Source organism: Mus musculus, chromosome X (assembly GCF_000001635.26).
Source record: "Mus musculus strain C57BL/6J chromosome X, GRCm38.p6 C57BL/6J".
In the NCBI taxonomy this organism is placed as follows: Eukaryota; Metazoa; Chordata; class Mammalia; order Rodentia; family Muridae; genus Mus; species Mus musculus.
This window is the reverse complement of record NC_000086.7, coordinates 85125315-85151161: the sequence shown is the minus strand read 5'-3', so window position 1 is coordinate 85151161 and position 25847 is coordinate 85125315. Positions and strand designations below refer to the sequence as shown.

At 38.4% G+C, this 25847-nt stretch overlaps 1 protein-coding gene across 15 annotated transcripts in view; it reads right to left on the bottom strand.

Moving 5' to 3' along the window:
* The window catches only part of Dmd (dystrophin, muscular dystrophy), a 2390387-nt gene that overhangs the window by 53889 nt on the left and 2310651 nt on the right, over positions 1–25847 (bottom strand). For 8 of the 15 annotated variants that reach the window (XM_006527768.3, XM_006527767.3, XM_017318375.1 and 5 more), the window contains 6 exons: positions 11668–11834; positions 9325–9436; positions 6997–7133; positions 6213–6251; positions 1967–2032; positions 884–949 (listed from right to left, as the gene is read on the bottom strand). In XM_006527768.3, the coding sequence (XP_006527831.1) occupies positions 884–949; positions 1967–2032; positions 6213–6251; positions 6997–7133; positions 9325–9436; positions 11668–11834 (587 nt within the window). Of the gene's footprint in view, positions 1–883; positions 950–1966; positions 2033–6212; positions 6252–6750; positions 7134–9324; positions 9437–11667; positions 11835–25847 lie in introns of those variants that run through there. The other 7 variants (XM_017318374.1, XM_017318373.1, NM_001314037.1 and 4 more) reach the window with 3 other exon arrangements.

Genomic DNA, 25847 nt, shown 5'->3' with positions numbered 1-25847 from the left:
GAGTTAAGACTCTGGGTTCCCACAAAAACTACATAGGATAACTTTACCATGCTTTCATTTACCTATTCTGCATAATAAGGTGTTAAACCAATCTTACTGCAGCTTATCAAATTGAAAGCATCATTGAAGTTTGACTTAATTTCTATTCTCCATGTTATTTGTTCAGTTAGTGGATCCTCTATTTCTTTGCTAAGCACACTTCTCCCTCTCCCTAGTCACCATCTACTTGGATTATGGTACTATTCATCTGTGTTTTGTACTATGAGCACTGCCCAAACCTGTTGATGATGTCTCTGTTTTAGTGCCAAGTAGGTTCTTGGTCATTTGTAACAGTAATGCATCTCCTTCGTACAGCCTGACCAAGCTGGCTTATCATCCTACTGACAAACTAAGACCTGTATTTGTCTTCCCTCATCTGCAAACCCTTCACAAGACTGCCTTTCTATAATGAAGCTAAACCACAATCTAATGAAGGAAAATGCCAACCTAACAGTATTTGGGTATAACAATTATATAAGAAGATCTTATTTCCAATTCCCATGAATAGAGGAAATCCTATTTACTTATTACTTTCAAATATCACCTTATTCTTTATTCTAGTGTGGTCAAAGTGTTTTGGACTTAGTAATTTGTAGTCATATGATATTAAATACATGTAAATAAGGTAAAAAGTTTTTTTTTTGGCTACTCTAGATTGATGCTTGGATTTATATGAGCTCATTCTGTGCCAGGTTTTTAAGAATTAAAGAAAAAAGTCAATGAATGACTTTGAAAGATCAAATGAATATGATGCTAATTCCTATATTCTGTGCTGTCCTACCTCTACATCCTTCAAAGCAATTCATCGTCAGGAAGATTTTGTAAAAAGAGATGCCATACTTACATGCTCTCATTAGGAGAGATGCTATCATTTAGATAAGATCCATTGCTGTTTTCCATTTCTGCTAGCCTGATAAAAAACGTAAAAGCTCATTAAAACTTATGTGATTTCTTAGAATCTATTCAAGACCTAAGTGAACATTCCTGAAAACTAAAGAACTCATGGCAAGAGGAGAAAGAAATCCTTCAGATTAAAGGATGTGTGTGTTGTCTTAGCCAGTTGAAGCAGCTAATTAGTAGTTTTGTATTTCTAATGTAAAAACTATGGGAAGCTATATTTTGTTGGTGTTTTGTTTGGGATTTCCCCTCTACAGATCAATCTTCCTTTCACTGAGAAAATCTTCCCTAAGAGCAAAACCACACCTTCCACTATCCCTTGTCTTTTAAGACAATGAATACCTTTTCACTGACAATAGACGCATATAGCTAGTTAATGCTTGCCACAATTGATGAGCATGTCCAGTCATCAGATGTTGATAAAAGATGGATTCACAGTAAGTCTTCTATGTGTTCTGCCACCAATTTAATCATAAAGTCTTTCGACAATCAGAGAAAAGTTGGATATACTTACTTAACAAGCACAAGATATAATTAGGAGTTCAGTGTTTAGGTATAAAAGTCCTCTCAAATACTAAAAAGTTGGTACAGAAAGGTCCAAGAGTTAAGAAAGTTATCTTTTACAAGTACATCATGTAAATAAACAGAAATCAAAGGCCAGTGCTTTCATATTGTTTGGGTACCACAGTACTCTTTCTCCACAGATTAATATATCTAGCCTAGTAGTTTTCTAAGGAAGTTAGAGGACTTGTAAGGCAATTTAGCAAGTGTGTTCAGTATACAAGTGCAACAAAGCTACCAGAAATGTTGAAAGGCCAGGGTTTAAGTAAGATTGGTCTGCATCCATGCTGTTGTTGGTGTCCAACACCTCCATGCAGTAGAATGGCATGCACGTTAGAGGGTAAGTTGATTAGTAGAGATCAGAAAAGATTGAGGAAGAAAGAAAATATTTGTTTAAATTTATTATAGGTTAGGTTCCTTGGTTAGTTATTTCAATCAATATTTCCCTGGCATTCAACTAGTCTCATACCTGCTAGCATAATGTTCAATGCGTGAATGAGTATCATCGTGTGAAAGCTGGGGGGACGAGGCAGGCCTATAAGGCAGAAAATGTGATTAGTCATAGATACCACCCGTTACTGGAGAAAAAAGACCCCCACCACACACTTACGTTATATACATGGCCTAGAATGACTTTATTCCAAGTCTACGAATAACGCACAAGTAGGTGCTCCCAAATAGAAGACAGCATCAAGTATTTTAAAGCAAGATTTGAGAGATGATTTCTGCTTTTCTTAAAACCCATAAAGATAAAAGAAAAACTTCCCTAGGAAGTTTAAATTACACAAAAGGTATGGGGGGGGGGGTGTCTACATAGCATTATACCTTCTTAACTGATAAATGTTCATATATTAGATAGAGTTGCAAGGTTGTCTTAGTATTATGTGGTTTAAAACTGAAAATAGCTTACACACATCTATGACATTGACTAGTATCTTTGAGCACAATGAAAACTATGTTTCCTTAGTACATTTACAGTCAATAATTTTAGCTCCAATGAAGTTATGCCATTGAGTAGTTCTTAAAATTCCATGTATTAAAATATTTTACTAACCTAACAGCAGTATTACACTAGTATTTTATAGAGAAAATAGAATGACTCAAAGTCATATAAATGATTTTAAAAGAATAACTAAATTTAGTCAGATATCATGGTATCCAGGATAATTCTTATTAAGGCTAATGTACTTGCAAATCTGACAGGAAAACAAGGGGGGAAATGAGCATGATAGCTCTGTAGGAAAATTAAAAACATACCTTTGCTTCATTGGACAGGCTAGAATCTTTGGAAAGGTTAATGTTTTTCATACTTTATATCTGATCTATTCATTATCTGGGAAATTTTTATACCTTCCTTATCCAAAAAGAAAATGCTCTAAAAACATGTTTGGACTTGTGCTTTTTGTTTTATTGGAATGAAATTCAAGGTCTTTTCCACTTCTCTCCTGACATAGAAAGGACTTTGATAAAGGAAGGTATGAACACAAATTTCAGGAGTATTTGGTGGGACCTCTGGTTTAGCCTAATATATAAACAGCATTCAATGACGCTGTTTGGCATGAAGAGAAAAATGTTTGATTTTCTCATATACATATAGGCTTCAATAGAAAATGTGCCCGAAATTTGTATTTTTTTAAACAAAGAAACATTGTAGTAAGATAATCACGACACAACAACAAAAAACAACCAGAGAACTGGAAGCCTTCCTTGAGAGATAAAGGTCTTACCATATTGTCTAAGTCAAATGTAAATCATGAGAGCAATGTTGTCTAGGTCAAGTGTAAAATATGTTCACAGTTCATGTGAAAACAAAAAAGATGACTATTCAACTCAGTCGGTAGATCCAAAGATTCCCCTGTGAGTTTTCACTTCATTTTTTTGGAGATTTAATCTGCTCATTTTATAGACTCTTAGAATAATCTATTACTAGGAAGTTGTGAAGGTTTGTTTTGAAGTCATCACTGTAAATAAAGATAATTTAATGCTTGGATTGTTTGGCTTGTAAATATACTCTGAAATAGAGCAGGCTTTTTAATTATATATGTCTCTAAGCTAAAACTGACCAGCGAGGAAAATATTATTAGTAGTATTTTCCATTATAATAGTTGCTACAGTGGTAGTGTACATAAAAAGAAGGCAAATACAAGACCCTGGAGCAAAGCTACACCAGGAGTAGGCATGGAAATCCAAAGTAGTTTGCTGCAATCATACACAAAAGTCTGATACAGAGCTTTAATTCTCAACCTCGAGGATAATTTCAAATTATTTTTTCTATTAATGTACATAGCACCTAGTGCAGCATGTATAAGTATAAGAACTTGTAATAATTAGAATTCTGAAAAAGCACAAGAGGCATTTGCTATACTAGAAAAACAAGCAAAAAGAAAGTGCTGGTCAGAGAAGAAATTCAAATCCAAGAATTGATAAGAATTACTCCAAAAATAAACCTAAGTATAAAGCCTCCAAACGGAAATAATAATATGGCTCCCACTTCCTGCTTTGTAAATACAGAGCAATATACCAATTAGGATCATTTCCAATTGTCCCCAAGAATCCATTTGCCAGTGCCATCTTACACACCACCACTTTGTCTCTTGTGGAAATCCCGTAAGTAAGTTCTCATGCACTTAGATTAGATAGCAGAGGAGCTCCAAGAACACTGCTAGCCTGTCTCCCTTGTGGATAAACAGAATGAAAGGCCGATGCTAGATTCAGCTTAAAATAATATGACAGATACGAGAAAACAAGGGTTTTGTCTAAGAAAAATACAAAAGATCTGTATCTCTGGAAGCTTTCCAAGTCTGTGTTCCATATTAAATAGATTAAATACCACCGTTATCATAAGATTTGTTACTATCAAATACATCTTTACAAAATAAAACATGTTAGTACCTAATTCTTCTGCTTGAATAGGACAGCTTCACAATAGACTTTTCTATTAGAAAATTATGAGTAAAAACTAATAAAATTACAGTATTAAAAAGTACAGACTAGCCTGCTGGGTTTGTTTTCTTCATTCAAATTAGAACCTCCCACTCTTTCTGAATAATCTAGCCAACTTTTCATATAAAGAAAACCTAGGAGTATATTTTAAGTGTTAGAAAGATAGTTCAATAAAGAATGACATTGATTTTTAAAGTGCTTCAAAGTTTTAAAAAGACAAACAACCCCTACTTAAATGAAGTTACTGTAACCTGACTCTGAAGATAATTTCTCATTAACTTGTATTGTATCTTCTCCTTTCCTTTCAAGGTACTATTTCCTGTTACTTTTAGTATTTAAAAAATCCTTCTGAATCCTCACTCTTCAGACTTCTTCCCTGCTTAAACTTCTTTTAACACAGAGTAATCTATATACTTGGCCGTCTCAGAACTTCAGTAGATCAAATGTCCATATTCATAAAGGTTTTCAACTTCTAGAAACAGACTACTGAGGTTGGAGATAATGATTACCACCGTCATGCAAGAAACATAACCGAATCTAGTAGCTGCTCAAGCTGTTGAAGCATTAGGAATAAAGAAAAGAGGCAATAGGTACAATCTCTCAAAATTAAATGACACAATAATGTGGGGCTAAAAGCAAAAAGAAGTCTTCTACTTCCGTTGGATAATAAGGACCTAAAATATCTCAATTAATACTTCATATTTCTCTATGTATCTTTAAGTTAAATTATATGGAAATAATATAAAAATGAAATCAATTAAATTCTGACATAAGCCACTCTTTCAAGTTATTCTCTACTTGATATAGGCTACAGCTATCAAACTTTAAATAATTTGATAAGGTTACACTGAAACTATTATGAAAACACTATATAACTCTTATGTAGGTGTTTTTTGCTAGTGTGCATATCAAAGATCTCTAAAAGATCTCATCGAAGTCTCACTATGGTACTCAAGGTGGTCTCAGATTGCCGGGCTCACCCAAGTAACCCTCTTGACTCGGCCTCTTAAATAGCTAGGACTAATTGTGCTCACTATAATACCTAGCTCCAAAATAGTTTTCTGCCAATATAAACTGAAACAAATCATTTGTGTACACTAATATTGATATCAGACTATAGAATACTTCTTCCTTGCCTAAAGGCATAACAGTTTATGAACTGAATGTTTTGCAGAGGAGATAAAAATGAGTTTATCTCAAAAATCAGAACCCCACATTTGTGAAAAGTTATCAAACAGCATGGCATAACTTAATTTTTAAAAACATCCACATACTTCAGAGAAATTAGTCTACCAAACTCAGGGCCATACTCTTAGTAGTCCAGCTACAACTGCTTCTAAGGAACACACCATCACCCTTCTGAAGGTCTTCATGTATTATGTTTCAAGAAACAGGCTTTCAAATGCCATTATCCAAACAGGAGGTTCTTCCTTGTCTATATTTGAAGGAATATCTAAAATATAAAGATGTCTTCCAGGAAGACAGCTAAAACCTGCAAATTTCTTTTCATTTTTATCAGAACTCATGCCAGGATGCTGCTGGCTAGACTTCAGCAGAGAGATTTGCACTATCCAGAGTCTCTGTAGCTATGGTAGGTGGCACTTACTGAGAAAGGAAATCAGCAACAACAAAAAAATAAAAAATAAATAAATAAATTGGAAATTAAAATGTCATTAAACAAAACCAAGCTGAATAAACAAACAAAGAAACGGAAAAGATAAATCAAGCAAGTGAGTGCTGGCAGTAGCAGTGCCCTTAGCAAAAGTACTCACGCAGAATCTACTGGCCAGAAGTTGATCAGAGTAACGGGACTGCAAAACAAAAAATGAAGTGGTGAAAAGAGACACAAGCAAACTAACTCAGTGGCAACCAAAATTATGGAAAGGTCAAAAGGAATAAATAAAATACATTCAAATTGGGTTTAAACCATGGAAAGCAACAGCCAACTAAAAGTAAACCGTGAATGAAAAGCCAAACAGATAATTGTGAGATTGCCATCAAATACAGGAAAATATAAGGAGACAGGTTCAAGGGAGGAGGGAAAGCTATCATCCGATCGACCAGTAGACTCATTCCTACTTACCGTGAAATCATTTCCTGGGACTGGGTATTGCTCTCAAGTGGAAAAGAGTGACTAGGTATGACCACACAATTAGATACAAAAACACACATGTCCACTGATTTATGAGAGAAGAAAATCAAAATGAAATATTGTCATCACTCATCTGTAAACAGTCTCATAGCTCTTAAAAGTCTTATAAGGCAATTGGTGATGATATTTTGCTGTGAGTCTTTTTTTTTTTTTTTCTTCCTGTAAAGTCAAGTTTGACTTTTGGAAAATTGTCAAGAGAAAATGTAATTGAACATCAGATTGTTTGGGGGGTTGTTTTGTTTTTGGTTTTGTTGTTGTTGTTGTTGTTTTTCAGCTAAAGTAAAAGCAACAAGGGAGAGGAACTTAGGAGACTGTTTGCATCTGGGAGTGAAGGAGGGTTTTTGGCTGGGAGGAGTTCAAAGATATATCAAATGCAAGTTTGCTTTGCTTCTGCCACTACTCACGTTTCCATGTTGTCCCCCTCTAACACAGTCTGCACTGGCAGGTAGCCCATTCGGGGATGCTTCGCAAAATACCTTTTGGTTCGAAATTTGTTTTTTAGTACCTTGGCGAAGTCGCGAACATCTTCTCCGGATGTAGTCTAAAATGGAAATGATGATGAGAGCAGTTTTAGGAGAGTGCCATTTCAAAACAAATGGCCATGTGATCTTGATCTTCATGGTTTATAACCAGGAAGAATATGGAAATATGAGCCAAGGCTGTGCATTCAAACTTGACTAACTTCGGTGGGTTACTTATGTCTATAAAGCATGTATCAGTGGTAAAAGAGGGGTATTGAAGGCCGATGAAATAGCCCAGTTGGCAAAGTGCTTGCCACATAAGTGAGTTTGAATTTCCTGCAGCCACGTAAATGCCAGGCATGGTGGTACATATTTGTAACCCTAGCACTAAAGAAAGCAGAGACGGTAGATGTTGTGGATTTGGTTTAATGCTTGCATTATGGATTCCCAAAAATTGCACAAGAATTCATCATGTGAGACATGATGGGGCCTGCCTCCAGCTGGTTCTGATTGGCAAATAAATTTGCCAGCAGCCAATGGCTGGGCAGGAAGACAGAGGTGGGACTTTAGATTTCCTGGGCAAGGGAACCCAGGGAAGAAGGATTTAGAACCGCCATTCAGGGGAAACAGAAAGATGAGTCCTGAGAAGTACAGTAGAGAGAGACAGCCGACATATAAGAGTCATGGCCCAGGAGGGCTGCAGCCCAGAGCAGCCAAGATGGTTATAGGTTCAGTACATAAAAATTCATGACTATCAGAGGGGAGAGTGTGCTAGCTGCATGGAGGTTTGAGAATGGCCCTGCCATTGAGCTGCTTAGAGCATGTTAAAAATTAAGGCTGTGTGTGTGTGTGTGTGTGTGTGTGTGTGTGTGTGTGTGTGTGTGTCTCATTTGAGAATCCGCAACATTGGAGTGGTAGCAAGGAACTTGTGCTGCCACCACCGGACAAGTAGAGTGGATTAATATATTACAGCAACAGGTGGGTCCCTAGATCTCATGTACCTGCCAATGAGGTCAACCTGTGACTTCTGGATTCTATGAGAGACTGGGCCTCATGAAATAGGGTAGAGAAAGATACCAGTCTTTAACCTGTGGCCATCACACCTAACAGTACAAACATATATAAAAACACACAAAAATAAATAAAAATCAAGAAGGCCAATAAATGAGAAGTATTCAGGCTACTTGATGAATGATAGCTTACAGAAGATGGAAGTCTAACTTCAACTTTCCTCTTCAGTAGGTCTTAAACTACTTAGTTGACATGAGTATCGGGCAATTCATAGCATGGTGCACTCTCCAATCTTTGTAATAGGAATAATAGTGAGGAAAACAGTTAAATACTTGCAAGGATAACCATTGATGGATGAAACTGATGTTCAAAGGAGAGCAGAACCTCTGTTAATCTTGCTAAAACATAGATTTTGGTTTACAAATCTAGGGCCTGAGTGTATACATTCCGGAGACGCTTCCAGGAGCACTCATGTAGCCGTTCTGTGTCTCAGTAAAATCTCTGAGTTTATGTTCGTACCATCTCACTACAGCTTTTCCCAAAGCCCAATACCTACTGGATGTTTTAGTCTGACATGTTTGAGGTTTTGCACATTTTACCTATAGAGCCTTGGGCAAGTATTTTAATCTCGGGACAATAGGGTCCTCACCTGTTAAAAGAGGATACAAATTACAATACCTATTGCACTAGAAGGCAATTGAAAAGGTAAGTGCTTACTAATCATGTAAATGAGTTAAGTATGGCCATGTAAAACATATTTTTCATGTGTCAGTTGATAATATGTCACAGCGCTAAAAGGCAAACAGTAGTGAAAGAAGGTGGTAGGTTATGCGCTTTGAAGAATACATATAATACTCTCCTCCAGTTTCAACATGCTCTATGGACAAAAGCCCTCTTTATATAATTGCTAAGGTTGCATAAAAGAAGTATTAATCATTCAGAGATATTTATTGCATGCTTAATACTTTTGTTATGTATCAGGACATGCCTTGTATGAGCATAGGGTGGTAGAACTGGAAAGAAGGAAGGAAGGAAGGAAGGAAGGAAGGAAGGAAGGAAGGAAGGAAGGGAGGGAGGGAGGGAGGGAGGGAGGGAGGGAGGGAGGGAGGAAGGAAGGAAGGAAGGAAGGAAGGAAGGAAGGAAGGAAGGAAGGAAGGAAGGCAGGCAGGCAGGCAAAGAAATCAGCATTAAACACTGCAATATCCAAATCTAGAATTCACCTCAGGTGAATGAACTCTTATCAGGAGGACAGTAACTTACCGGAGTGCAATACTCTACCATGGGGTAGTGCATTTTATGGCCCTTTGCAACTCGGCCAGAAAAAAAGCAACTTTGGCAGATGTCATAATTAAAATGCTTTAGGCTTCTGTACCTGATAAAGATAGAAACAAATGTTTATGTATTTCTCCAAATCATATTCCCAAAGAACACTCTAGGCAACCTTCTCCCACACTGTTGTTTGTAGAAACAGAAAGCAGTGCTCGTTTGTCCTCGCATAGGAAGCTATTAACTTCTTCCTCTAGACTTTTCCAGTGCCTCTCCCAAAGAATCAACACATTTTGGTGGAATGATTATCCCATAAACATCCATATGGAAGAAAAAAATTTAAAAAATCAACTCTTATTTAAACTACACTGGAATTCTTTCAGATTAAATAGAAAGATGTAGCCAAAATGCCTGGTCTCTAAAGACCAAATACTCAAACATGAAAGATATGACAGGCAGATTCACTGCACGCTGCCTATTCATCACAGGGACAAGCGTATTCGCAATAATTATTCTAACAAAATTACCAAAAATGAACTTACACAATAAGTAATCAAAATAAAAATGCCACTTAAAAACAACACTTCCTTTAATTATAAACTCTAAAATTGGTTGGCATGATTTACCTTTGTGTCAAATTGGACAGTCTCTTTTCTCTCTTCAGAAATTCCTCACCATATCACCCCAAAATGATATTGCCATCAGCACCACCAAGAACAGCAGCAGCAGCGACAACGTTGGCTTAAGTGAGGATTTTTCTAATTTATAAGTACTGGTTGATACATTTTCCTTCAGTCTCAGCCTACTATATATACTTGCTACATTCCTCCTGATTTTTGCCTTCCTCAGATAAGAGCCTCAGCCAATTCAGATAAACACATTCCTGTTGTCACATATGGAAAAGTGGGAAGAAAAGCTAGCTACCTTTTTAAAAAAGATCTCAACCATCATTTGAGAAGGGATAAGGAAGAAAGAGAAATGCTGATTCTTAAAATAATCTAATTTGATAAAAGCAAAAAAGAATTGAAGGTTAAAAATGGGGAGGGGAGGCACTCTTAGGTCCTCCAAAGCACAGTACTTTTTTTTTTCTTTTATAAAAATTTCCAGTGTTGTATACAAATCCCAATGGCCCAGGAAGCTGGTTCAGGAAGATAAGAAATAGAATGCAGTCACCTGCAGTTCCTCCCCCACCCAAGCCTTGCATTCCCTATAGCACACTTCTCATCTGCCCAAAATCAGGAAAGAAAGAAGGTATATTTGTCTAACTAGGTTTTACAAATGTTTAAAGTTTTTTTTTTTAAATTAAACCTCTTTGTAAGCTACATGAAATACCGAAGGAAAAACATCAATAGTAAAAGAACTGAAAATTTTAAAAGAAAGTAAACAAAGTAACAAAACAAATTTAAGCACCACTAGAAATGTGTATTTACTAATGCTAAGTGAATTCTGAAGGGGCATTAGCTGCAAAGCTAGTGTATAATCCTGTTGCTTATACATGGTATGAATAAGCTCATATCAATCCAGGTGTTAAAATGCATCATCATTTCAAAATTAGGACATGGAATTATTATTAGGTTAGTTCATTTAAAAATATCCTATTTCTCCAAATGAGTTAATTGTTTTCCATATTATTTTAAGAATGCCAAAATAATAGCATGCTTTTTCCCCTCTCTCACACCTTTACATACATATGGCATGCTTTCTGTTTTTAGCTACTTTGAGAATCTCATTTGTTTACATATCTTTTATTTCCTTAAGAATTCAACGGGATACTATAGAAAGAAGAGAATCAGATTCAAAAAGAAAGAAGAAAGTTCTAGGATGCCTGGAACAATTCTTGTTACTTAAGGGGTAAAAAGAAGTGCTGCCAAGTGAGAAAGAGACTGGGCTACCAGGATGTGTCTTCCCAGAATAGAATCAACTCTTCATTTTATAACTGATTCTTGGAGAATTTCTATAAACAGAAAAGGCCATGAAAAGGAAAACAAGGGTAAAAATGTTTTAGTTCCAGGAAGGAGGAGGTACAGTTCATCTGGATGCCCTTGAAAAAACAAATATCACTGTGGAAACAGGTACTCGGTCTTGCCCAACCAAAATTGTGGCTGTGAAGAGCTGAAGAGTGAAGGTGGAAAAAGACATCTGCCTAATGAGTCAGGTCCACTGAAATAACCCTGCGATCTGGGAAACTGACAGCCATGATCGATGCTTTAGCTCCATCACTTTCTCTCCCACTTTAGAAAGGAACAAACTCACAGCAACTGGCATGGGAAAGAAAAAAAGAAAACCTAGTCACGACAAATTGAGGGACAATGAGATGATTTTGTTGAATACTAATACCTGAATCCAATGATTGGACACTCCTTACAGATGTTACACTTGGCTTGATGCTTGGCAGTTTCAGCAGCAGCCACTCTGTGCAAGACGGGCAGCCACACCATAGACTGGGGTTCCAGGCGCATCCAGTCAAGGAAGAGAGCAGCTTCAATCTCAGGTTTATTATTGGCCTGGGAAAACAGAAGGAGAAAAGAAGTGGGACAATAGTATGCAAAGAGAGATGGTGAGAGACTAAGACAGTATTAATTTATTTAGGTAATAAATCAAAAAAAAAAAAAGAATAGCAAGAATCCCATCTCCCAGCAAGGGCATCTGTTTATAGCTTTTCTCTACTAATCTCCCTTATCTATCAGAGCCAACTACTCCTCTGGTAAATTGTTATTATTACTCTGTCTAGCTACTAAATGACAACAAAATGAAACCAAGAAATAGTTTCAAAGGTGAAGCAAAAATACACAGCCGAATGATACTTGATTTACGCTTAAATTTTTTGGTCAGGTATATAAAAGGTAGCTGGAAGTGAAATGTAAAGTATTTACTGATTAAAATTAAAAGAAAGGGGTAAACACCTCAAGGAACTGTTGATTCTTTTTTTCTTCCTCTGCAAGAATTCCATTTCCAAGATCTCATATTAACAGAGAAGATAACAGACACCGATTGTGATAGTAGAGAAGTAGCTTTTCAACAGTTATACTACTAACTGATGGCTTATACTAGTTCCCAGCCATCATAGACTCTGGATGCAGAGCACTCCGTCATGGCACTCCATTGCTTCATGACTTTTCTCTTTCAAAGTCCCAATTTCATATATGTGATTCATTTCAGACAATACAATCATCTTAGCACACTTAAAAACATATCAACCCATCAGTTGACTGATGTTATTATAGTCGTGCATTTTAATCATACCTTGATGTTTTCAATCTTACATGACTGTACTTTTCTATATCATTAGCTAGCTTGATAGCATATTGGCTTTTTTCTCTTTATTGACTCATTAATCTCACTTATTCAACTGAAGTCAGTTCTATCTGAAGGATATCTTTTATAATTTTCTTTTAGAAGATATCCGCCGGTCATGGATTGCCCAGATTCTGTATCAAAATATCTCCTTTTAAAGTCACACTCTTGATAGCAGTATTTAGTGGATATAAAATTTTATATAGACAGTTTCAAGGGATATTTTTCTCATTTTGTTTTAGCATTTGAGATGTTATTGCACTTTTATCTCAGTTTCTGTGTTGCCACTATTGAAAAGATTGCCATTCCTATGAAGGTCATTGTCCTTTCCCAGTGGGTTCCTGAAAATGTGGCTTAGAGTCTTTAATCAGCTCTAGAATCTTCTCAGTCATGATTTCCACAAAGAACATCTCTTCTGCACTCCGTCTCTATTTTGCTTTATCATAACCCAAGTGTTAGACATCTACATTATGCATTGTACTAGTCGTGTAGTGCCTGGAATTATGCCCCCCCCCCCCGTTTATAATCCTTCATTTGTCAACTTCCATGCCTAATAATTTCTGCTGCCCTATTATCTGGGGAAATATTCATCTATTTCCTTATCAATCTGGTTTGCTATAAAGTTTTAAATCTTTTAAAATATAGTTATTTATTTTATGAGTATGTCTGAATATCCGGGTATATGTAGATACACCTCATACATATGGCAGCCTCTCAGAAGACGAGTTGGATGTCCTGGAACTAGATTTGCACATGGTTGTTAGCCACCATGTCAGTGTTGGGGACTGAACTGAGTTACTCTACAAGAATAGCAAGTTTTTATTTTTAAAGACTTATTTTTTTATTCTATGTATTTGAGTATACTATAGCTGTACAGATGATTGTAAGCCTTCATATGGTTGTTGGGAATTGAATTTTTAGGACCCCTGCTCTCTCCAGTCAACCCTGCTCGCTCTGGTCAACTCTGCTCGCTTAGTCCCTGCTCCCTCCCGTCCCAAAGATTTATTTATTATTATACATAAGTACACTATAGCTGTCTTCAGACTCACCAGAAGAGGGCGACAGATCTCATTATGGGTAGTTGTGAGCCACCATGTGGTTGCTGGAATTTGAACTCAGAACCTTAGGAAGAGCTTCTTACCCCCTGAGCCATCTCGCCAGCCCAATAGCAAGTTTTCTTAACTGCTAAGCCATAACAATCCCCAAATTTTTAAAATTTCATTTTAAACATGTTTTAAAATCTTTAAAAATTTAACCATTGTGAATTTCTTTGCAGTACTGGAATTGAGACCTAACATCTTGAAAATATTATGTCAGTCAGTATCACTGATCTATAATCTTAGCACTGCTTATCAGATTTCTTGATGTCTGTCACCTGGTCAGTTTTGAAGTCAGTTACAAAGTTTATATGTAGTCCCCTGAAGATATTTTCGTGGTTGTCTTTTATTTTCTAACAGCACTAACATTATTCAAAAAAATAAAACAAAACAAACAAACAAACAAACCAATCTACCAGCCTGAAGCAGCGTGCACAGTACCCTCCTGGACCTGCATCAGATCCTCTGCAAATGGCTTCCAGTTTAATATTTTATATGGAATTCCTGAGTGTGTGAACAATGGGTCTCTGATTTCTTGTGCCTTCTCTTGGGCTCTTTTCCTTCTATATGTTTGTCTTGTCCAACTTAAATGGGATACTTTTTATTTCTTCTTATTATATATTTTTTTTTAAAAAATGATCTACCTAATTTTTACTTACTTTGATTTCTTATGTGCTTAGCTGCCTACGATCTTTTCATAATTTCTGGACATACTTTGTACGAATGAACCACATTCTCCACAGATGATTTCTTCTTTTGGTATTGACAAAAATAGAGAGGCACTACTTACTCTAAAACCATTCTAAATTGAATATATTGCATGGCATCTTTAGTAGAATACAGCTACTAAGTGAAGTGCCATCACATCCTGCCCCTTTCAGCACATACTTTGCTATTAAAGGATCTAGCTACATCATGTCAGAATGACAAGTAGAATTGGATCAAGGCTCCATTTACTTTGTAACACTTGACCCCACTGCAGCAGTACTCTAGTCCTTACTAACTCCTAATGACAAATGTAACACCAAATTAATGAGCTTTTTAGCCTTGGGATTGCCTTGTTACAAAATGGTATTGATGCAATCCACTGATCAAAAAGATCTGCCAATCCCTTTCCCCTATGTCAGAGTCATCACAGACAAACTGGGATTTTTTTTAAGGAATCATTTAGATTCTTAATGGAAAGATGAAAAAAAGATCATGCAAGTCATTTCATTGTTTTCAAAGGACCGGCATCATGGAGCTGAATCACAGAGTCCAAAATCTTAGCCAGTGCCAGTGTATTCACTCATACAGCCACTGTCTAAGTATCATCCAGGTGAGAAAAGTATCACTCAGGTGAGAAAGCATCCTGAACATCTGTGTAATGGACCCTAGTGCCAAATGTTTCATCATGCTGAGCTGAAATCACAGCAATCAAGCAAAGGATGGGAAAGCTCAGCCCTAGAATCCAAAGCCCAGCTTTGCTACTCACTGCCCATGCAGCCTCGGGAAAATATCTTTATCTGTATGCCTTCACCTTCTTCTGTTATGAAACTGAAGTTTTTAACATTACCTGTTTCTTGGGGCTGTTTCAAGATTATGTGAGCCACCAAAGTGAAAGCCATTTGTGTCAGTGTTTGGCATTTAGCATGAAACATTTTTGCAGGGGTTATCATTGCCAGCATCAGCCATCTGACTGGAAACCTATATAGAACCCAAGGCTTCATACATGCTACCTTTAAGCAGCCTTTTCAAGGTTTATCAGAACTGCTCCCAGGTCCTTTTATTTCTTCTTCATGGGGCATCATCTCAGTTTACCAATGTCCTTCCAAACAATGATTTTTCAAATATGTTCGATTGGGAATGATACCTCCATTGCTCTGTACGGGGTAATGAATCACTTTTATTTGATCTAGATTACAATTTCTGCTCAACTCAACTCTGGGTCAATGTTTGCCAGTACATTCAGCAAAATGTTTTATGAAAAGAACGTCAAAGTAATTAAGGATTTATCATCAGTATTTCACCAGAGAAAAACCATGTTAAACTTCATTTGACCTAAAATTTTCCCAACTTGTAATTCAGTGACCCCCCAAGAACTTTTTTCCCTTTGAGTTTACAATGTGTATGAGTACCACAATACATTAACGCTCAGTTAAGCAATGTGGTGAATGCTGGTCTCTTCTGTTACCTAGAGTTCTTTCACACTAATTGGGATTTCTTTCCTTTCACATCTGTCAAGAAATTTACTATTGGTTTAAGCCCATTGTAAACATCTCACTTGTTTAAAGTCCTGATAACAGTAAATTAACTATTGCTTCCAACTTAGGGCTTTTCATATTTTAAAATATGTGTTCTCTTCACACTTAAAAGTTACTGGTGAAGCTCTAAGCATGGTGCCTCATGCCTTTAATTCCAGTATTCAGAAGGCAGAGGCAGGTAGATCATCGTGAGATCAAGGCCAGACTGGTCAACATAGTGATTTCTAGAACAACCAGGGCTACATAGAAAAGACCATGTCACAAAAGAGAGAACAGTCAGTGAGAGGGAGAGGAGGGAAGGGAGGGAGAAAGAGATGGGAGATCAAGAGGGAGAGGGAAAGAGATATATTACTGCTTAAAGCATTGAACAGACCACAGACCAAGGGCTAACATTAAACACTTTACAAAAGCCTACAAGTTTAATGTAACTGGTGATTCTGTCCTCTCTGGTTGTTGAACTATGACTCTTCCCTGTAGTATCATCTAGTATCTGCTGCACACATTTCTCCATCACACAAAGACATAGGAGACTTTGTCAAAAGAACTGCCAAGTGATCAACTACACAATATGCCCTATAACAATCTCTTGCTCCACTGGTCTAGAAACGCAATTTAGCAAAATAACCCTTTCTAGCCAGAAGACAAACCATTATAGAAAATCAATAAATTGAAAAGCATTACTAATTCATTACTACTTATACTATGAATTTACTCATGCTTAATCAGAAACTGTTAGCATTGCTTCTAGGCTCTGCCCCACAGTTACCTTGGCAACAGCCAGGTATGCCTGATTCATTATAAGAGGGGCTGTTTGCCCCCTTCTCATTCTCTTACCCTCTTACGCTCTTACCCACTCTTTGCCTTCTCTCCCCATTCCCCTTCCCCCTCTCTCCACATGTTCCTGGCCAGCCTCTCCTCCCTCTGTCTCTTTTCTTCTACTCCTTTTGTCTCTGTCTTGCTCTTTCTCTGTCTTGTTATCTCTCTCTCTCTCTCTCTCTCTCTCTCTCTCTCTCTCTCTCTCTCTCTCTCTCTCTTTCTCTCTCTCTCTCTCTCTCTGCCTTTCTCTGCCTCAACTCCCCTCCCCTTACCCTAAATAAACTCTATTCTATACTGGATCTATCATGGGGCTGATACCTCAGGGGGAAGAGATGCCTCAGCATGGGCCCACAGAGGCACCCCCTTCCAACCTCTCCATACTGTGCCTCTACCAAACAAATCCTGGGTCTTTCTTTTTTATGAAACACAAGTGACTCACACTTAGAAACTCACAGGTTCACATCTCCTGCTGCCACATGGACTTTGCAACCAACGGATTACTCTTCTCTGGAGGATAGTCATGACTGACCTTCTCATTGAACCTTCTTTCTAGAACCTCTACCTCTGCGTGACCCCTCCTTCTGGCTCTCCAGGAAGTGATTCTCCCTCTGCCTCTGAGCCCCACACCTGGCCCAGAACTCAGCCCCCAGTTCACAGAATGATGACCTAGTGAACTGACCTGGCTGCCACCTTAGTTATCACATTTGTCCTCCAGATGTGGAAACAAATCACCAGTTCCTCTCCTACTCTTACCCAGAAGGGAATACCTTCACTGCCATCCCTCCCAGTCTAATTTACAGGCTAAATTTGGCCCCATTATCCACAGACCAATAACTCTACATGGCCGCTTAAAGATGATTTATAGAACCCCAGTGATCCAGCTATCTGTAGGCCCTCCCCGCTCATTCTCTTGCCAATTGCTCGCGGCTCCCACTCCCCACTTACTTGATTCTGCTTCCTCTATGTGCATCTGCCTGCTCCTACCTCCCCACGCCCTAATCCCCAACTCCACCCCCCCAACCCCAGTATGCAGCTCTGCTGAGCCACTGTAATTCCTGCTGCCACCATCACCCTTTGTTCTCTGGCTCTTGGAACAGCATTCTTGTGGTCACCACTGCATCCAACCCCAACCCTGCCTGCTCAACTCCACCTCCCTGCACTCAGTGGCATAGGTGCCAGTGCACCACCCCACACAGCACCTGGAGAGCACTGGCTCTCCTGCCTAAGCAGAGTTGCTAGGAGGCAGAACAAGGCTTCAGGCACTGCTTTTAGTCCCGCCCTCTTGCCAATATTCTGCTCTGATGAGTCTCAGGCCTGCTCCCACCACCACTGACAAGTAGCTCAACACGAACTACTTAGATTTCTCTGAATGTTTGTCTTTGTCATGCTTCTGTTGGTCCATTCTAAGATACACAGCCACATTTCTACAGCTCCATTCTAAGGTATAACATGTGACCCTTAGCCCCATCTTAACTAGGGGCAGTCCTGTGACTATCTGCCATCTTTGTTGTGGGCAGATAGGTTTTGTTATGTTATTACTTCAGCACCATCTTAGATAAAGGCAGTCATGTGGCTAGCTGTCACTGCCGCACCAACTTTGTTATCGGCAGCCTCTAGTTCACTACTATTAGGAATACAGTCTGTCAAAGTTACTTAACAATTAAGATAAGGCTTCCATTTTATTCTGTCTTTGTAAATAATGATTTATAAACAGTAAAATTTAAAGGTCTCTGTCTTAAATACATGTTTAGCCTTTTTTTTTACTACTGTCATTAAGTCAAAATGTGCTCTCTTTATTTGCTAGATACATGTAGAACAGATAATTAAATAAACACAGGTTGTCTAATTCAGATATGCTTAATAGACTGGCTCTCAATCTTATCAGAAATCTGCTAAATGTAATGTTAAATGTTTGGCCCTGTTGTGATAGAAAGAGACTCACAAAACCTGACAGTTTACCCCCATGGTCTCCTAAAAAGATATGGGCACAACGACAAGATTTAACCTGGATTGTAGTATGATAACCACTAAGAAAAACTGTTTCATTGTCTTGCCTGATGCCAGGGTTTGGCCTATACTGTGGACAAATAGAGAATACCCTCAGAGCCAAATGTCTCACATTGCCTAAGTCAAGGTGGGTTATTTCTCCTTTCACAAGTACCTACTCCACAGGAAAAACCTTTTCATCTTCTGGGATGCCAGCCAGACTGACTGCCCAAGTTGTGATGGAGACCACAAGGACCTGGAAACTGTTTAGGTAGTGGACTATAGACCAACCTCTGTCATTTTATTTAATACATGACTCCTAGATTATAATTTATTCTTTCCAGATTTCTGACTACATTGGCAGCTAAGCTTGACAGTTAGAAAACAGACCTCCAGCTCCTTAACCCAAGATAATCCACCACCTTACTAGCTCATTAGCAAATTCATTAACTAGCTAAGACTGCCAGATTTCTTATCAAATACAGACAGGTTTGCCTTGCTCACAGGCTTCATGATAAAGGATACAGAAGTTCAGATGTTACAAATATAAGTTTCCTTTGGATATCTTTTAACTATAGACTTAAGGCATTCCTCATTCTAAACTATATGATCAACTATCATATTCACTGGGTCAAGGTTTTGAGTTTCCTTTGTCTTTTAATGTAAACTTAAAAATGTTTCTCATTATGATATTTTGTCTCCTAGACAGAAGGAAAAAGTCCTTCTTGCTCCTTCTGCTCCACAAAAGGATTTTCTTTCCTAAGGTCAGCTTTAAAAATTACCATGTTATTAACAAATTTATCTCTTTTGTAAACTTATAAACTCTAGGAAATCCACTCAGACCTACTTCTAATGAAGCAAATAGACTTTATCCAACTACATAGACCTTCTAATCAGTAGCCTAAGTTCCTACATGGCACCTATTCTACATAGGATTCCCCTCCTGTTCCTGAGATTGGGACTTCCCTCACTCCAACCACCAAACACCTAAGAAAAAAATTTCCCTTCCAAACTTACTTAATTAACTCTATTCTCTACCTCTAATGTGTGTGTGTGTGTGTGTGTGTGTGTGTGTGTGTGTGTATACACACACGCTTCAGCATCTTGTGAAGTCCAAGCATTTACTCAAAATCTACATTCAGGACAGCGACAGAGAAGCAGCCCATAGATGCTTACATCTATTCTAACAGACACTTCAGCTGGACCTGCTCCTTCCTATCCACAGATGGTTCCACAGACCCGGGACAGCAAGGAAACAGCCAACTCTCCTAAGACTGGACCAACATCCCAATACCCATATTCTTAGGTTTCCCAGAGACACATCACCCCGTTAGCAGGAAGTAGCTAAAGACCATGATGACCCTAATCCTGCCTCACCATCACTTCTTTCTAGATTTTCCTTTTTGTAATTAAACCAAAGTGAAAGAATATTAGCATTCCTTCTAGGCTCTGCCCCACAGTTACCTGGCAATAGCCAGGTATGCTTGACTCACTATAAAAGGGGCTTCTTGCCCCCTCCTCATTGTTTTTTGTTTGTTTGTTTGTTTGTTTGTTTGGTTGGTTGGTTGGTTGGTTGGTTGGTTTTTCGAGACAGGGTTTCTCTGTGTAGCCCTGGCTGTCCTGGAACTCACTCTGTAGACCAGGCTGGCCTCGAACTCAGAAATCGACCTGCCTCTGCCTCCCAAGTGCTGGGATTAGAGGCATACACTACCACTGTCTGGCTCCTCCTCACTCTCTTACCCTTGTACTCTCTTATCCTCTTACCCACTCTGTCCCTTCTCTTCCCATTCCCCACTCCCCTCTTTCCACATGTTCCTGGCTGGCCTCTACATACACACATACTCTCTCTTTCTGATTTTCTCTGCCTCAACTCTCCTCACTATATCCTAAATAAACTCTATTCTATAATATATCTGTTCTATGGCTGGTACCTCAGGAGGAAGGGATGCCTCAGCATGGGTCCACAAAGGTACCCCTTCCACCTCACCATACCATGTGTCTACCAAATATATCCTAGTTCTTTCTTTCTTTTTTTATAAAATACAACAGAACCTTTATACTTAATCTGACTTATGCTTAAAGGGTATATTAATGATGTATTAGTAGATATGCCACAGGGTAAGAATTAAGACTTAATACAAATAAATAATAATATAAAATTCCAATAAAGAACAACAAAAATAATCTGAGTATTAGCAAAAATCATAAGGAAATACAAGAGGGGCCAAGGACTCAGTGGTAGGACACATGCTTAGCAATTAAGATGCCCTGGGTTCAATCTCCAGCCATATAAAAAAAAGTAAGTCATGAATGAATGGATAAATAAAAGATAGATAGATAGATAGATAGATAGATAGATAGATAGATGATAGATAGATAGATAGATAGATAGATAGATAGATAGATAGATAGATACTGAAGAGATGGTTCCGTAGCTAAGAGAACTTGCTGGATAAGCATAAAAATTAGAGTTCAAGTCTTCAGCATCCACATAAAAGGAAGGTCATGGCCACAAGTGCCTGAAACTCTGGTGCTATGATGGAGAGAAGAAAAATTACAGGGGATTGAAGGACACCAGCCTAGCTCCAGGTTAAGTGAGAGACCCTGACTCAGTGGAATATAGCAGAGAATAATAGACCAAGCTATTCAATGCCCTCTTGTGGTCTCTACATGTAAAAAAGTATGTGCACCTGCTCAAACATGGATCCATACACACACAAAAATGAATACATGCAAAAAAGAAGAAAACTGAAATACATAAAAGAAGGAAACACCATGATTATAATGTGAAATTAATAGCAGGGAACAAAGACAGAAGCTCCAGTTCGAGGAAACAATCTCATTACTATCAGACACTTTAATCCCTTCACAGAAAACAATGTCTACAAATGGGGAGGGGCTTCTATTCCCCACCTCAAACCAAGGAGTTATTGAAAGTTGGTGGCTTCTACTATGGGAATCACTATGGTGGATCTGCAGGAAGCTGAGAGTAGATCTACACCAAGTTCCAACTAAATAAGCAAAATCTTGTTATATATCCAAAAGATACTGCATCCTGATATAGAGTTACTTGAGTATCTATGTGATTGCTGCTCTACTAATAAAAGACAGAAATTAGGAACAATCTAGATGTCCATCAACATATAAATGGATAATGAAACTATGGAAGATTAACATAGTAGGATATTATTTGGCTATTTAAAAATTATGCAATTCGAAGGTAAATGGATAAATCTAGAAAAAAAAATCATCCATAGTGAGATTACCACACCACAAAAGACAAATATTGTATGTATTTTCTTACATATGGATATTAGCTTTTAAGACTTTGACAGGCATGCTAAAATCTGTATAACCACAGAGTATAGAGTAAGGGACTAGGGGGTAGGAGAGAATCTTGTAAGGAAGGAAAAATAGATAATTATGGAGAGAGACTGAAGTGAGAGGACTAAATGTGAGACTGAAGTGTGTGAGACTGGAGTGAGAGGATTAAATGAGGAAGAAGACAGAAGAGGAGGGTAAAGAGAGGATTACTGAGAGGGACAACTAACACTAAGGGCTAGTTGAGTGGTCATACTGAAACCTACTAATGTAGAAGCCTGCCTGCCTTTCTTTCTTTCTTCCTTTCTTTCTTCCTTTCTTTCTTTCTTTCTTTCTTTCTTTCTTTCTTTCTTTCTTTCTTTCTTTCTTTCTTTCTTTCTCTCTCTCTCTCCCTCTCTCTCTCTTTCTTTCTTTCTTTCTTTCTTTCTTTCTTTCTTTCTTTCTTTCTTCTGTCCTTCCTTTTTCCTTTCCTTTCCTTTCCTTTCCTTTCCTTTCCTTTCCTTCCGTCCTTCCTTCTCTCTCTCTCTCTCTCTCTCTCTCTCTCTCTCTCTCTCTCTCTCTCTCTCTCTCTCCCTCTTTCTTCCTTTTTAAGACAGGGTTTCTTTGTGTAGCCGTGGCTGTCTTGGAACTCACTTTGTAGACCAGGCTGGCCTCTAACTCAGAAATCCGCCTGTCTCTGCCTCCTGAGTGCTGGGATTAAAGGTGTGCGCCACCACGCCCAGCTAAGAAGCTTCTTTTTTTTTAATTTTTATTTTATTAGATATTTTCCTCATTTGCATTTCAAATGCTATCCCAAAAGTCCCCTGTACCCTCCCCCCACTCCCCTACCCACCCACTCCCACTTCTTGGTTCTGGTGTTCCCCTGTACTGAGGCAGATAAAGTTTGCATGTCCAATGGGCCTCTCTTTACAGTGATGGCCGACTAGGCCATCTTTTGATACATATGCAGCTAGAGTCCAGAGCTCTGGGGTACTGGTTAGTTCATATTGTTGTCCCACCTATAGGGTTGCAGATCCCTTTAGCTCCTTGGGTACTTTCTCTAGATCCTCCATTGGGGGCCCTGTGATCCATCCAATAGCTGACTGTGAGCATCCACTTATGTGTTTGCTAGGCCCTGGCATAGCCTCACAAGAGACAGCTATATCAGGGTCCTTTCAGCAAAATCTTGCTAGTGTATGCAATGGTGTCAGCGTTTGGAGGCTGATTATGGGATGGATCCCCGGATGTGGCAGTCTCTAGATGGTCCGTCCTTTCATCTCAGCTCCAAACTTTGTCTCTGTAACTCCTTCCATGGGTGTTTTGTTCCCAATTCTAAAGAAGGGGCAAAGTGTCCACACTTTGGTCTTCGTTCTTTCTTGAGTTTCATGTGTTTTGCAAATTGTATCTTATATCTTGGGTATTCTAAGTTGGAATAGAAGCTTCTTAAAATATATATTTATATGAAAGTAATCTAAGGGAGTCACCATATAATAGAAGAGGCAAAGTCGCAACTCGACATTTTACTATCAAGTGAAACTCCCAGTGCCAGCAATAAGCTATTCAAAGGGATGTCATGGATACCCACTGAAAAACCTGGGCTTTTGCCAAGGCTATTGGGTGCTCATCAGGAATTGATGGTAAGGTCCTATTGCTGAAGTCAACATCTACACAGCTCATTGAACACAGACAAGTCAAGCTGATGTCTAACTAGAGCCGTTATCCCTACTGACTAATGTTCATGGTACTGGCGCATACTCTGTATACTACCAGAGGAGAAAGGTAAGCACAAACCCAGCTACAAACCTTTCAATCTACAGGTGATCTGCAGGCAAGATGTGCAAATGAAATAGTGGCACAAAGCTTGTGGGAGTGACCAACCATTATCTGATTGGCCTTAAGTCCATGAAATGAAGCCCATGCCTGAAATTGCTTTGGTGACTAAAATCCTGAGACTAGATAGGCCATGGACCTAAGGGAAAACCCAACATTACTGTTATGCTAGCTAAAGGACCTTATTAATAAAATGATTCTCAATGACATTCTGCCATTTTTATAGATCAGTTGTCTTGTCCAGCCATCATCAGAAAAGCTTCCTCCTATGGTAGACAGGAACAAACACGGTGACTCACAATTGGATAATGTGCAGAGAATGAGAAATCTGGAACAAAATGTCTCCATCAAATCTCTCCCCTCAGAGCTCAGGAACTTTGCAGAAGAGAAATCAATAGATTGCAAGAACCAGTGGGGATAGAAGACAACAAAGAAACAGTGCCTTTCAAACACAAAAGGACTGGCACACACAAGAACTCACTGAGACTGTAGCAGCATGCACAGCATCTACAAAGGTCTAAGGCAGATGATGAACCAGCTCTGACAGGGTAAGTCAACACAAGCCCCCATCCCTAACCAAAATCTATCTCCAATTTGCAACTGCTTGCAAAGGAAAAATTAATTTTCCCCAATGAAGTCTCACTGGGTATGCAAACAACATTTAAGGGTAGACCCCATGCCCAGCAATAGATGGATATGAAATAAACTCAAAGGTATTTATGAACATTGTTTGTCTCACATTGCATTGTTTGAGCATTCTTCATCTTACTGATCTTTTGCTTGTATTTATAGCCTTGATTTAGAGTTTTGATGGATTTGTTTTATATGTTGCAAAAGTTGGCAGCTTCCAAGAGAGCCAATCAGTTTTAAGGATTTGACTTCTAGTAGGTGAACCATGCTCCAATGGATGGCCCCATATCCAAGAGCAGCACAAAATGGACCTGGCAGATCATTTTTTTAAAGAGGCTAGAGCTTTGGCTGTTCACTAGCTCCAGAAATAGTGAGTCAGAGGCCAACCTGGTCTACATAGTGACCAGGACAGTTACAGAAAAAAAAAAAGAGCAGTAAGTTGGGATTTGTTGGAGAGGTGAGGGATAGAGCTGGGAGTTTAGGGAAGGAGTGAATATGATCAAAATACATTGTATGAAACTCTTCCTGAATTAATAAACATATACTATATTAAAAACAAAATAAAACTGTCTAATTCTGGTGGCTACAACTAACCCAGAACATAGAGGAGATGTGACATATAGAACAATAATTAAGGGGTTTGAAAGATCTAAGAATAGCTTAAGAGGAACGGGATTATTTAGCCATGAAAACAGAGGGAGAAAGGGAAAGAACAGCCAAGAAAGAGGGACTGAAAGGGCAATGTAATAACAGTTTTCAATTATGTGAATGGCTCTTGCATAGGGTCTTGTGGCCAGCTGTTCTATCCCTCCACTGGGGACTGAACAAGAAGAAACCAGCTTAAGCAGCATGAAGAATTTAGGCTGTAACTCACATGCAAGAATTTCCTGATGCTGAAAGTTGTTAAAGCATTAATGTGAATCACCAAGGGAAGCCATAGACTGTTCTCTTTCAAAATACTATAGATTCTCTAGTGCTTAAAGGTTGGAAATTGTCAACTTTCTTCCGAGCTTTTAAGACACAGGAGCCATCATTTTGGCTCTTTTAAAGCTCGCCAATGCCAACTGACAGTACTGAAGATAAGATATGGGATTTCACATTCTGATTCTGTTTCCATCTTTCATTTTTATGACAAAACTACTCTGTATCCCCATAGTATATCCCCTCTACTTTTGTCTGGCAACAAAGAATAAGAAATTAAAAACCAGGCCAGTTTCTACAAAGATATAACAGATTTAGAGTGAAAATCTAACTGAAACTGCATTCTGATCATTCTCAGGAAATATATGCATGCGTGTGCACAAATACACACACACACACA